The sequence below is a fragment of the Pseudophryne corroboree genome, chromosome 2 (assembly GCF_028390025.1).
Source record: "Pseudophryne corroboree isolate aPseCor3 chromosome 2, aPseCor3.hap2, whole genome shotgun sequence".
Taxonomy (NCBI): domain Eukaryota; kingdom Metazoa; phylum Chordata; class Amphibia; order Anura; family Myobatrachidae; genus Pseudophryne; species Pseudophryne corroboree.
Genome location: NC_086445.1, coordinates 521,768,409 through 521,782,388, shown reverse-complemented (window position 1 = coordinate 521,782,388; position 13,980 = coordinate 521,768,409). Strand labels below are relative to the sequence as shown.

At 44.9% G+C, this 13,980-nt stretch overlaps 1 protein-coding gene across 2 annotated transcripts in view; it reads right to left on the bottom strand.

The window, feature by feature from the left end:
• Nucleotides 1-13,980, bottom strand: part of RLF (RLF zinc finger) — a 116,949-nt gene that overhangs the window by 13,564 nt on the left and 89,405 nt on the right. For both annotated transcript variants that reach the window (XM_063954177.1, XM_063954176.1), the window contains exons 2-6: nucleotides 11,367-11,521; nucleotides 10,768-10,849; nucleotides 9,977-10,112; nucleotides 7,646-7,848; nucleotides 7,220-7,356 (exon numbers count right to left, since the gene is read on the bottom strand). In XM_063954177.1, the coding sequence (XP_063810247.1) occupies nucleotides 7,220-7,356; nucleotides 7,646-7,848; nucleotides 9,977-10,112; nucleotides 10,768-10,824 (533 nt within the window). In that variant the 5' untranslated portion in view covers nucleotides 10,825-10,849; nucleotides 11,367-11,521. The remainder of the gene's footprint in view (nucleotides 1-7,219; nucleotides 7,357-7,645; nucleotides 7,849-9,976; nucleotides 10,113-10,767; nucleotides 10,850-11,366; nucleotides 11,522-13,980) is intronic.

Here is a 13,980-nt window from a genome sequence, read left to right as displayed (position 1 = left end):
TTAGAAGCAGAATTTTCAATCTTGTTGGAAGCATACAGGACAAACAAAGCCTCTGTTTTTCTGGTAAGAGCCGTTCTGGCGACATACAATTTTCAAAGCTCTTACAACATCAAGAGACTTTGGAACCGCCACAGCATCCGCAGCAACCACAATAGGTTGGTTAATGTGAAACGAAGAAACCACCTTCGGGAGAAATTGCTGACGAGTCCTCAATTCCGCTCTATCCGAATGGAAGATCAAATAAGGGCTCTTGTGAGACAAGGCCGCCAACTTTGAAACCCGCCTGGCAGACGCCAGAGCCAAAAGCATGACCACTTTCCAAGTGAGAAACTTCAACTCAACCTTACGCAAAGGTTCAAACCAGTGAGACATAAGGAACTGCAAGACCACTTCAAGATCCCACGGCGGCACAAATGGAGGGTGGATATTGTCGAAGTCGAAAAATATTGCAATACACACACCACATGCAAACACCACACAGATGGCATCCATGCATGTACTTAGTCTGGCGTGCGTGCAGCATACTCGCAAATTGCGTACAATCGCCTCCCACGGGAGTGCGCGTACAGGCGTGGTATGAGCAATTACAGAAAGATTCTTACTTGCAATGGAAATGATTACAGACACATGCCACAGTGCCCAGCCTGTGTCGAGTCACTGTACACACACACACACACACACACACACACTAATCTAACCAAACATGCACATCCTTCCAACACAATGTCTTGTTCACTCCAATGTTTGAACAGACCCCCTGGTCTGTGAAGAAAGACAAACACAAACTGAACAAGTCAACGTTTGGTGGGTGCCAGAACAATGGGAGACAAATATCCCAATAGATACACACAAGCCTGCGGTTGCAATTTATTAACTACAGGCAACCTGCAGTCTAGAAACCTTTGAAAGATAGATATAACAGCAGGGAAACACATATATATATATATATATATATATATATTTTTTTTTTTTTGTGTGCATCTTGAGAATGGTTGGTCATTTCATGTGTAGGATCATGTTGCCTGGAGATAACATAAGTAACCTAATGAACATGGAAATATCTGTCACACATTACATATTTCCCAAACTTAGTACACACATTACACATAGTCTCCCCTTTCCCCTCATGCAACTTTTACTTATTTACAAGGCACAACAAGGGAATTATACACCTTTACAGTATGCGAGGGGACAGTAACTGATCAGATCATGCTGCATGGTATCTACGTGTTCGGATAATTATGACTAATAATCCGGTGTTGGTTTGGAGAAGATCGCATGTCGTTGCGAATAGTTATTCGCAAAGGCAGATTAAAGGTATATTTGTGTTTATTATGTACTTGGTATGCGGCGGGAATCCAGAGCTGACCAGCTGTACACACCCCTGGATCAAGGCATCGCCCATCTCTTCAAACCGACCAATGACCTCTCCTGTACTGTAAACGACCATCCCTCCAACCAATCGGTGGAGAGCATACAACCCCATTGTATTGTATTTTGGGCAAGGTTATATAAACCTTGCACCTGGGCCGGTCACTCTCTCTCTCTGCTTTTTTAAAGACTCATAGGTCGTCTCGCCAGACGACTGGGAACCGGATCCGGGTGGCGCAAGCGACAAAGCGTACGTATCATTGGGTGTGACTCTCTCTCTGTGATTGAATTGTATTGTGTTGTACCATTTATATTGTAACTTATTGTAACCCCCTTTTTCAAATATATTATTACTTGTTGCTGCTTTGGACCACAACTTACAATCAAATACTGGTGTCGCATTCAGTTTCTGTTGAGCGTTTGTATAGTGTAATTGCCACACCTAGAGCTGCCTCGTGCTCTCAGCGTGTCGGTCTGTGTGTATGCACTGAGTGTAAGCTGCACGGCTATTCCGTCGTGTGTACGCAAAGTGCGTGCACAGTACGGGACTGTGTACGCTAACTGGGGACAGAGTACGTAGGTAAAGGATCTATTACAGCGATCGCAGCGGCTTCAGTTACAGTGTGCAATAGGGGTTAGTGGCTGCTTTCCAAGAAGTCTACAGAACTTCTCAATATGCAGCACTCCTTCACAAAGGTCTGAACCTCGGGAAGGACGGGCAATTCTTTCTGAAAGAAAATAGATAAAGCCGAAATCTGCACTTTGATGGAACCCAATTTCAGGCCTGCATCTACGCCTGCCTGCAAAAAATGGAGAAACCGACCCAAGTGAAACTCCTCCGCTGGAGCTACCTTAGTCTCAAACCGTGAAACATACTTCCTCCAAATACAGTGATAATGTTTTGCCGTAACCTCCTTCCTAGCTTTAAGGAGGAGAGTGGGGATGACCTACCCGGGAATACCCTTCCGAGCTAAGATTTGGCACTCAACCTCCACGCCGTCAAACGCAGCCGCGGTAAGTCCGGAAACACGCAGGGCCCCTGCAACAACAGGTCCTCTCTTAGAGGAAGCGGCCAGGGATCTTCCACCAGTAATTCTTGAAGATCCGGATACCAGGCCCTCCGTGGCCAATCTGGAAAGACGAGAATCGCCTGAACCCTTGTTCATCGAACGATCCTCAGCACCATCGGAATGAGAGGAAGCGGAGGGAACACATACACCGACTGAAAACACCCACAGAGTTACCAGGGCGTCCACTGCACTGGCTTGGGGGTCCCTTGACCTGGAACAGTACCTCGGAAGCTTCTTGTTGAGGCGAGACGCCATCATGTCTATCAGAGGCATTCCCCAACGCTTTGTCACTTCTGCAAATACCTCTTGATGAAGAGCCCACTCTCCCGGATGGAGATCGTGTCTGCTGAGGAAGTCTGCTTCCCAGTTGTCCACTCCCGGGAGAAAGACTGCAGACAGAGCGCTCACGTGCTGTTCCGCCCAGCGAAGGATTCTTGTGGCCTCGTCCATAGCCACCCTGCTCCTTGTTCCGCCTTGGCGGTTTACGTACGCCACCGCTGTTATGTTGTCCGACTGGATCAGGACAGGGAGACCCTGAAGGTTCTGTGCTTGCAACAGGCCGTTGAAAATGGCTCGCAACTCGAGAACATTTATGTGGAGACAAGATTCCTGGCTTGACCGTTTTCCCTGGAAATTTCTTCCTTGCGTGACTGCGCCCCAGCCTCGGAGACTTGCATCTGTTGTCAGCAGGACCCAGTCCTGGATTCCGAATCGGCATCCCACTAGAAGGTGAGAGCCTTGCAGCCAACACAGGAGCGAAATCCTGGCCCTGGAAGATACTTATTTTCCGGTGCATGTGCAGGTGAGACCCGGACCACTTTTTCAGCGGATCCCACTGAAACACCCGGGCATGAAACCTGCCAAACGGAATGGCTTCGTAAGCCGCAACCATCTTGCCTAGTACCCGAGTGCATTGATGAATCAACACACTCGTCGGCCTCAGAAGCTCCCTGACCATGGTCTGGATTTCCAGAGCTTTGATCTCTGGAAGAAACACACTCTGTACCTCCGTGTCCAGGACCATGCCCAGGAAAGACAGCCGAGTGGCCGGGATCAACTGAGACTTTGGCAAATTTAGTATCCAACCGTGATGTCGCAGAACCGAGAACAGAGATCCACATTTCTTAACAACTGCTCCTTGGACCTCGCCTTTATCAGGAGATCGTCCAAGTACGGGATAATTGTGACCCCTTGCTTGCGAAGGAGGACCATCATCTCTGCCATTAACTTGGTGAAAACCCTCGGGGTCGTGGAAAGCCCCAACGGCAACGCCTGAAATTGGTAATGACCATCCCGCACCGCAAACCTCAGGAAAGCATGATGAGGCGGGAATATCGAGATATGTAAGTAAGCATCCTTTATGTCGACTGACGCCATAAAATCCCCCCCTTCGAGGCTAGAGATCACCGCTCGAAGAGACTCCATCTTGAACTTGAAAGTGTTCAAGTATGGATTGAGGGATTTTAGTTCAGGTTCGGTCTGACCGAACCGTCCGGCTTCGGCACTACAAAGAGGCTCGAATAGAACCCTTTCCCCCGATCTGACGGGAAAACCGGCACCACGACCCTCTGTTGACACCGCTTTTGTATCGCATCCCTCACCACCTCCCTTTCGGGAAGAGAAGTTGGCAAGGCCAACACGAAAAACCGGTTGGGGGGCATCTCCTGAAACTCCAGCCTATACCCTTGGGACACTATGTCTAAAACCCAAGGATCCAGGGCCGAACGAGCCCAGACCTGACTGAAGAATTGGAGACGGCCCCCCACCGGCAGGGACTCCCCCAGGGGAGCCCCAGCGTCATGAGGTGGACTTGGTAGAGGCAGGGGAGGACTTCTGGTCCTGGGTGCCTGACACTGCAGGCGACTTCCTTCCCCTACCTCTACCCTTTGAAGCGAGGAAGGACGAATCCTTACCTCTTTTGTATTTATTAGGCCGAAAGGACTGCATCTGCTGATGGGGTGCCTTTTTCTGCTGTGTGGGAACATAGGGAAGAAAACATGACTTACCCGCCGTAGCGGTCAACACCAGGTCAGCCAGGCCGTCACCGAACAAGACACTACCTTAAAAAGGGAGAGCCTCCATATTCTTCTTGGGAGTCGGCATCAGCATTCCATTGGTGAACCCACACGGCCCTCCTGGCCGAAATCGACATGGCATTGGCTCTTGATCCCAAGAGGCCAACATCCCTCGCCGCATCCTTTAGGTAATCTGCAGCGTCCTTGATATAACCAAGAGTCAAAAGAATTTTATCTTTATCAAGAGCATCCATATCAGAAGCCAAATTTTCAGCCCACTTTGCAATAGCACTACTCACCCATACCGATGCCACAGCAGGTCTGAGCAATGCACCAGTAGTAACGAAAATGGCCTTCAATGTCGTCTCCAACTTGCGATCCGCCGGATCCTTGAGAGCAGCCGTGTCAGGAGACGGAAGCGCCACCTTCTTGGACAATCGCGAGAGAGCTTTGTCCACATTTGGAGACGACTCCCATTTTTCCCTATCGTCAGAGGGGAAAGGATATGCCATCAAAATTCGCTTGGGAATCTGCCACCGTTTTTCAGGCGACTCCCAAGCCTTTTCACAAAGCTCACTCATCTCATGAGAGGGGGAAAATTTTACCTCAGGTCTTTTCCCTTTAAATAAACAAACTCTTGTGTCAGGAACGGAAGGTTCCTCAGATATACGTAAAACATCTTTAATGGCAATAATCATGTACTGAATACTCTTGACAACCTTTGGATGCAAAGAAGTTTCATTCAAATCGACATCGGAGTTAGAGTCCGTGTCGGTACCTGTATCTGCCATCTGGTCAAAAGCACGCTTTTGTGACCCTGAGACTGTCTGTACCTGAGACAAAGCACCCTCCACTGACTGTCTCCATGTTTGTGTCTGAGAATCAGATTTATCCAGCCTCTTAGATAATATGGCCACATTCGCATTTAGCGTACTCAGCATAGTCATCCAATCAGCAGTCGGCTGTGCCGACAGAGACACACCCAAATCCTTTTCTGCACCCCCCCATAACTTCCTCCGGGGAGGAACATCCAGGCTCAGACATGCCGACACACCCACACAGTCCACAAGCCCGGGGACAGACCCACAGAGAAGCCCTTAGGGAGAACACAGAGGGAGTATGCCAGCTCACACCCCAGCGCCCATACACCAAAAAAACCTAATATATATGATCAGCGCTGATAACATAAATGAAAGCACCAATTTATGTGCCCACCCCCCGTCTTTCCTCCCTGTGTACTTGCGGGAGCTGTGGAGGTCCGGGCCAGCGTCTCTGCAGCTGTAGAGATACGAGAAAATGGCACTGGTGAGCAATGTGCGCTTAAGCCCCGCCCCTTCCCGGCGCGCAGTAGCCCGCTAAAATTCAAACTTGCACACTGGTGGGGGTAATGTATACGGCGTCCCGACACCGTATATTGTGCTTTTCGCCAGAAATAAACCCCAGTAACTGCTGCCCAGGGCGCTCCCCCCTAGCGCCCTGCAAGTGCCGTTGGTGATGCGCTGTACCTTCCGTTACTGAAGTCTTCTGCCGTCACTGAAGTCTTCGGTTCTTCTTAATACTCACCCGGCTTCTGGCTTCTGTGAAGGGGTTGACGGCGCGGCTCCGGGAACAAGCAGCTAGGCGAACCAAGTGATCGAACCCTCTGGAGCTAATGGTGTCCAGTAGCCTAAAAAGCAGAGCCCTTGAACTAAGAAGAAGTAGGTCTGACTTCTCTCCCCTCACTCCCACGCTGCAGGGAGCCTGCAGCCAGCAGGTCTCCCTGAAAATAAAAAACCTAACAAAAGTCTTTTCCAGATAAACTCTGTAGAGCTCCCCTAGTGTGTGTCCAGTCACTCCTGGGCACAAAGTCTAACTAATGTCTGGATGAGGGGCATAGAGGGAGGAGCCAGTTCGCACCCAGTCAAAGACTTTTTAGTGTGCCCAAGCTCCTGCGGATCCCGTCTATACCCCATGGTCCTTTTGGAGTCCCCAGCATCCTCTAGGACGTAAGAGAAATACTCACATTATACATTTAAATAACAAATCTATTTGCTTCCATTTTCTTCTTAGCTCCATGTGTATTTCTTTGTGCCTTCAGAATGCCTGTTACATGGCAGGATCCTTAACAGTTTTCCCTTCAAGAAATCAGGGTTGGGGCAGAAATGTCAGCATTCGGGACGTCAGCAGTCAGAATACCGACCATGGCATCCCAATGGTTGTAGTACAGATATGGGTCAGGTAAGTATTCTAACCTCTTTGGCGCAGTGGATGGAACCAGGAGGGGCAGTGAGGTCAGAATCTGCAGCCGCACAGTAGGCATTCTGACTGGTCACATCAGATGCGTCCATGTCATGGAAAGCCCAGCCTGGTGTGGTCGTTTCTGATGCAACCATGCCAGGCAAGTGGTTAAGACACAGTTTTACAACCAAAATGATCGTCTAATGGGGCCACATCGGCCTCACTAATGACCTTATTTATCAATGAGTGTTCCATTTCACTCAGTGATAAATTGCACCAGCCAATCCGCTCCTAACTGTCATTTTTCAAACACAATCTGTATCATGGCAGGTAGGAGCTGATTGGCTGGTGCAATTCATCACTCAGAGCGAAATTTATCACTCATTGATAAATAAGGGCATTAATATGTAGACTGGCCTCAGTGTATTCAAAACACTGTTTTAGACTTACTACTCAGGACAAAACCGTTCTTTTAAGATGAGCTTTTACACACTACAGTGACATACTTATTGATTTTCTGTAGAAAACGTTACAAATACCACTTACCAGGAGCAAGATGTTACTTCGTTTTGTAGCTGCTGAGTAAGATATGTAGTACAAAGTATAAACGCAGTGTTAACTTGGCCTTCGGATTCCAGGTTACATATCGTATCTAAAACCTCTTTCCCATCCATCCTTGAAATCTGTATTTATTAAAAGGAAACAAAGTGGTTAATGGCCTAAATCAGCTCAATATACCCGACTTTCCAGGCAGTGTCTACTTTGTGCTTCAACTATATTTCATTACATGCAATTATTTAATAAGGCAATAGCACAGGACTACCTATGCAATAGGTGTGCAATTGTAGTACTGGTTTACATCACCTACCTTGTCATCTAATGCCATGTCATTTGAAGCAATTAAGATTAGTTTGGGCTTGGAGGGCATAATATAATACATGCAATTGTGTTTTCTTGAATTCTTACACATACCTCTTTAAAAGCTTCTTCATTTGGTAACATGGTACATAAACATGTGATAAATGACTGGCGAAAATACAAGTCACTTGAAATCTCTGCAGACTCAGAGCAAACTTTCGATAGAAGCATTGCCTGCTGCATGCAGTTTGTCTTCATTAAATGTTTGATGCGCATCTGTAGAAAACAGGGGCCCTCTTGTGAAATCCATTTACAAACTGGTGTGAGAAAAGAAACAAAATATGCATTTAAGAAAAAAAGCACTGCTGCTCAGGTGATTTGGGTACTCTTTACAATTAAATAAAATCAAATACTTATTATGAAAAGGATAGAGGTATTATTCAGTTCCAATAATTATACAAACACTAAAAAACACTACATTTTTAAGTGCAAGCCGCAGTTCCATTTTAGGTGCCTTAGAGTAATATAAAAGGACTACTTGCATTACTATTGCTACGCGTCAATGTACCTATTTCATAATGGTAATTCGATAATACAGATTAAACACTTGATGACCATAGGTGTATCTCTCCTCTCCTCTTCATGGCCAGATGAAATTACCATTTTTTTTTAAATATATATATATATTTTTTAGATGCAACAGTGTAATTTTCTTAAGCTGGATACACACCTGTATGACAGTGCGACCCAGCAGCAAGAGGTCACTATTTATTGCATTGCCATACACACCACACGATCCACCATACCACAACGCAATATATTGTTACATGCTTCATGTAACAATACCACATCGTCCATGGAAGCATCCCATTGGACATGCAGAACAATCTGACAATGCGACCACCTAATTCATCAAACAATGAATTGGGTACATTTAAGGGTACACACTATGTGATGGTGATGGTCATTGTCCTTTATCCTATAGTGTGCACCCAGCTTTAGTCTACCCAAACATGTTTGGCACACTGAGTTAGTATGGGCACCAAGGAGGGGACCCTCCAACTCATTAAGCGGTTAACGTATACACAAAGATACGTTACATCTAGATTAACTTTCATTTATCTATAAACCTAAAGTACGTCCACAGAGATACTGCAGAGTCTTAGTTCGGCGAAAGCAGATGCATCTAACAATATCCCTTCAATCCTATACTGCCTATGCTGTTTATACCATTTAATTAGAAAATGTGCCACGTCTGCGGTGATGAGCAGTTTCTAACTGCAACATGGCTACTGTATCCAGCTCACAAGAGTTTGGAAACCATTTTTGTTTGTAACTAAATTGGTTTCTTACATTACAGAGAGAAATTTGCAGTCACTCCCCTGTTTAGCATTGCAATTCAGGATAAGGATTTTAACCGGCTGCTGATTTTCTAGTTCAGTATCTGCTCATCCAATCAAACATAACAGCAAGTAAAACACTGCATATGATTGCCAATGGAAATGAATGGGAGAAGCTCAGCCAATGTATTTCAAGTGGGCTTTCTCTTCCCAAAGAAACACAGTGCCAAATCTAATGAATGGGAAATAAAAAGTGAATTTTGCACAAAGTACAAATGCCCAAACTGGCTGATTTTAAAAGTACTTAGATGTTTAACGGATTGGAGAGTTTGAGGAATTTGCAATTTAATCACGGCACTTATTTTCTAAATACAATTAGCCATAAATAGTCTCTAATAACTGTCTGAGCACCATCATTACAGTTGCAGTTGGGTTAATTATGTACTTCCGGCAGACTGAATGCCGTCTGTCAATATCGCGACAGCGGCATCCCGCCCACTAGGAGTCCCCTTCTGGGCTCGCTGCGCTCGCCACGCTGCGGACTCTGTGGCTTGCCACAGGATCTGTGGACACCCACGAGTGGGAACAGCCCTGTTGTGCCAGGTATTCCGGCTGGCAGCACTGTCAGCTGTCGGGATTCCGGCGTCGGGATTCTGAACGCAGGGATCCCGACAGCCGGTAATACATACCGGTGGAAACAGTCGGCATGCCATGTCGTGGCTGTCCACGACACCCATAGAGTGAGAATAGAACCTGTGGCGAGTGCAGCGAGCCACAAAGCCCACTGCATGTGGAAAGCAGCGAGCCTGCAAGGGGCTTCGTTGCGGTTGCCTGCCTTAGCCGGTCCCCCATACTCAACCCCCCACAGTATGTACAGTTCTTGTACTGCCATCTATTGGTTGCTTTCTCCTCCCAGTGAGCAAGTACCCGGTTTTAGTCACCTAATTGGCTAGTTCAAGATTAGTGGTTTTCTCTTATGCACGATTCAATTTACTGTAATCAACGACATTTATAAAAAAAATTAAAAAAAGATCCAAATACCTACATTTCTCATGTCCCTGAGGATATAGTAATGGCATGGAACAACCAAGCTTAGCATACTCACCTTCTTCAGGCTTTTCTGTCTGCCGAGACAGGATTTTGACAAGCACTGGGCTCTGCCATGCTCCATTGCACGTGATGTTATCAACCAAGAATTGCAAATTGCCATTTCCAAATTCCAGCAATATGTCATGGGAATCCTGAGAGAGAGGTTATTTTCACAATTTGAAACATGTTAAAACTCACCAATAACAATGTTTGTATTAGGTTTGTTGTGAATTAAGCCTGGAAGTTTGGTCTCAATTTATGGGGTCAATTCAATTTGCCGACAGTTAAATAGCACCGGGAATTAGCTTCCGGCGCTATTCAATACAGTGCCATGTGACACTTAATTGTCGGGATCTCCTCTCGCACCCCCGGGGGGGTGCGAGCAGAAAGCAGAGAAAAGTGCCATCTCGCGGCTGGCGCGAGGCTGATTCTGTTGGGAATCAGCATCACGCTGGGCAGTTAAGTCGGAGAATGCCCGTTCTCCCGACAAATTAACCTGTTAAGTCCGGGAGAACAGGCATTTGCCGACTTAACATGAGCAGAATTAAATAGTGACGGGAGCTACTTCCCGGCGCTATTCGATTCGATTGTCGCCAAATTGATCTGACCCCTATGCGTAACTTTCTAAGCTGCACTTGTGGAAAGTATTCCCAAAATTGGTACTCAACAGATTTGGTACAATAGTAATTTTAGACTGGTCCACTACCAGTTAGAGGTCCATTTTTATAACTCTTAAAGAGTGCCATCATTAAAAAAGTACATTTTCTGAACACAAACACACATTAAGGAGCTTTAGAATTAACTCACCATAATAGACTTTTTAAATCGCAACCCAAAGTCAGATGAAAGATCATCTTCAGTCATTGAAAGTATGACTTCAAAACAACTCCTAAATATATATATAAAAAAAAAAAATACACTGAAGGAAAATTTTGCAAATTACAAGGTACTTTTAAAGCATGCGTCACACACACACACAACATTAAATACATTTATAGTGCTTTCCAGACTTGAGGAAATTCTCGGGAGAGAATTCAATTGTTTTGTGGGCACCCAAACTTAATGGGAATCCTCGGAGCAATTCAACTGTTCCAACCCCCACCTGCCCACAAGTGCAATGTTTGTGCGTCCATAAGTACTGCGATTAGCTGTGCAAAGGAGCTAATCCAGTCTAAGGTACTGCTTGGGGTGCCCAAATTTAAGTTTGGATGCCCAAAGTGCCGACTTATCGCACATTTCAGCTTGCACCTCAGGAGGCAGCAAGCTGAAATGTGGCTATTGGCATCCGAGCAGAGCAACAGTTGAATTGTTGTTCCCCGTATCGCAATCTACCGGCTGCCACAGGGAATAATAATTGATTCTACCCTCTAATGGAGACACAACACACATGCAAAGAGTTTACTTACAGAACAAGTTTATTAAGTAGCAGCAAAACCTCTTCAGACTCAGTGGTAAGATAAGGCCGTGCACTTGCAAAGCTTCGTAGAGAAGTTCCATATACATCTGTATAAAGTATAAGGTTTTCAGATGCTGTGTGATCTTCCGTGTGCTGCAGTAACACCTAAAGAAAGAAATCAGCTTCAGATTAGGAAATGCTTTTACACCACACAGGAACTTTGCTACCTAAACAATTGAGTAATTCTAGATAAAGACCAATATAAATTCTAAAATATATATTATTTTATTTTTGGTAGGAGACAGTACTTGATCCAGATAAAGAGCCATTAACGGCAAGATCCATAAAAAAAATTGTGATACACTGTAATATCAGATCGGAAGGATCAGCACTCACATACATACATTGAAAAAAGTAGTTAGTCGTTGAAAAATGTACAGCACAGGTAGGAGATTATATATATACAGGTTGAGTATCCCATATCCAAATATTCCAAAATACGGAATATTCCGAAATACGGACTTTTTTGAGTGAGAGTGAGATAGTGAAACCTTTGTTTTTTGATGGCTCAATGTACACAAACTTTGTTTAATACACAAAGTTATTAAAACTATTGTATTAAATGACCTTCAGGCTGTGTGTATAAGGTGTATATGAAACATAAATGAAATGTGTGAATGTACACACACTTTGTTCAATGCAAAGTTACAAAAAATATTGGCTAAAATTACCTTCCGGCTATGTGTATAAGGTGTATATGTAACAAAAATGCATTCTGTGCTTAGATTTAGGTCCTATCACCATGATATCTCATTATGGTATGCAATTATTCCAAAATACGTAAAAATCCGATATCCAAAACACTCTGGTCCCAAGCATTTTGGATAAGGGAGACTCAACCTGTATTATATATATATATATATATATATATATATATATATATATATATATATATATATATATATATATATACATATATATATATATATACATACACACACATATATATACACACACACACACATATATACACACACACACACACACATATATATATATATATATATATATACACACACACGCACATATATGTGTCTGATGCTGTCCAACAGATTGATAAGATGATGATTAAATTCAGAGAACGGGGATATGATCCCCGGGCATTACTACAAGCTAAAGTACATGCGCTGGCCAAATCTAGAGTACAACTATTGAATAATGTTAAGAGAGTATCACAATCCAAGAGATTTCCTTGGGTTAATCATTTCAATAGGACTAGCAGTGACATCAATCGTATCTCTAAGAGGTTGTGGCCAATTGTTTCTTCTGATTCAGATTTAGGATTGTCCGATACATCAATCATGCCCTGTTATACACGGGGCAAAAAAATAGGATTTTAATACCTGCCGGTAAATCCTTTTCTCTTAGTCCGTAGAGTATGCTGGGGACACTTCAAGAACCATGGGGTATAGACGGGATCCGCAGGAGACATGGGCACTTTAAGACTTTAAAAGGGGTGTGAACTGGCTCCTCCCTCTATGCCCCTCCTCCAGACTAGTTATAGTAACTGTGCCCAGGGAGACGGACATTTTCAGGAAAAAGGATTTATTTTGATTTAAACTAAGGTGAGATACATACCAGCTCACACCTCAAACATGCCGTACAACATGGAATTCAACGGCATGAATAATGACAGCAACAGGCTGACTATAACAGCAACACAACACGTGTGTAACCATAACCAATATCTGCAGATACAGTACGCACTGGGACGGGCGCACAGCATCCTCTACGGACTAAGAGAAAAGGATTTACCGGTAGGTATTAAAACACTATTTTCTCCTTACGTCCTAGAGGATGCTGGGGACACTTCAAGAACCATGGGGTTTATACCAAAGCTCAAGAACGGGCGGGAGAGTGCGGATGACTCTGCAGCAGAGATTGACCAAACAAGAGGTCTTCCTTAGCCAGGGTATCAAACTTGTAAAACTTTGCAAAAGTGTTTGAACCCGACCAAGTAGCTGCTCGACAAAGCTGTAATGCGCAGCCGCTCAGGATGAGCCCACCTTTCTGGTAGAATGGACCTTCACCGATTTCGGTAACGGCAATCCAGCCGTAGAATGAGCTTGCCGAATCGTATTACAGATCCAGCTGCAACAGTCTGCTTGGATGCAGGAGCCCCAATCTTGTTGGGATCATACAGGACAAACAGAGCCTCCGTTTTCCTAATCTGAGCCGTTCTCACTACATAAAATTTTCAAAGCTCTGACCACATCTAGAGACTTCGATTCCTCAAAGGCGTCAGTAGCCACTGGCACCACAATAGGTTAGTTCATGTGAAACAATGACACCACTTCAGGCAGAAATTGCTGACGAGTTCTTAACTCGTCTCTATCTTCCGCCAACTCAGACACCCGCCTTGCAGAGGCCAAGGCCAACAGCATGATCACTTTCCAAGTGACGAATTTCAACTCTACCTTACGTAAAGGTTCAAACCAATTAGATTGCAGGAACCGCAACACCACGTTAAGATCCCATGGTGCCACCGGGGGCACAAAGGGAGGTTGGATGTGCAGCACGCCTTTCACGAAAGTCTGAACTTCCGGAAGGGAAGCCAATTCTTT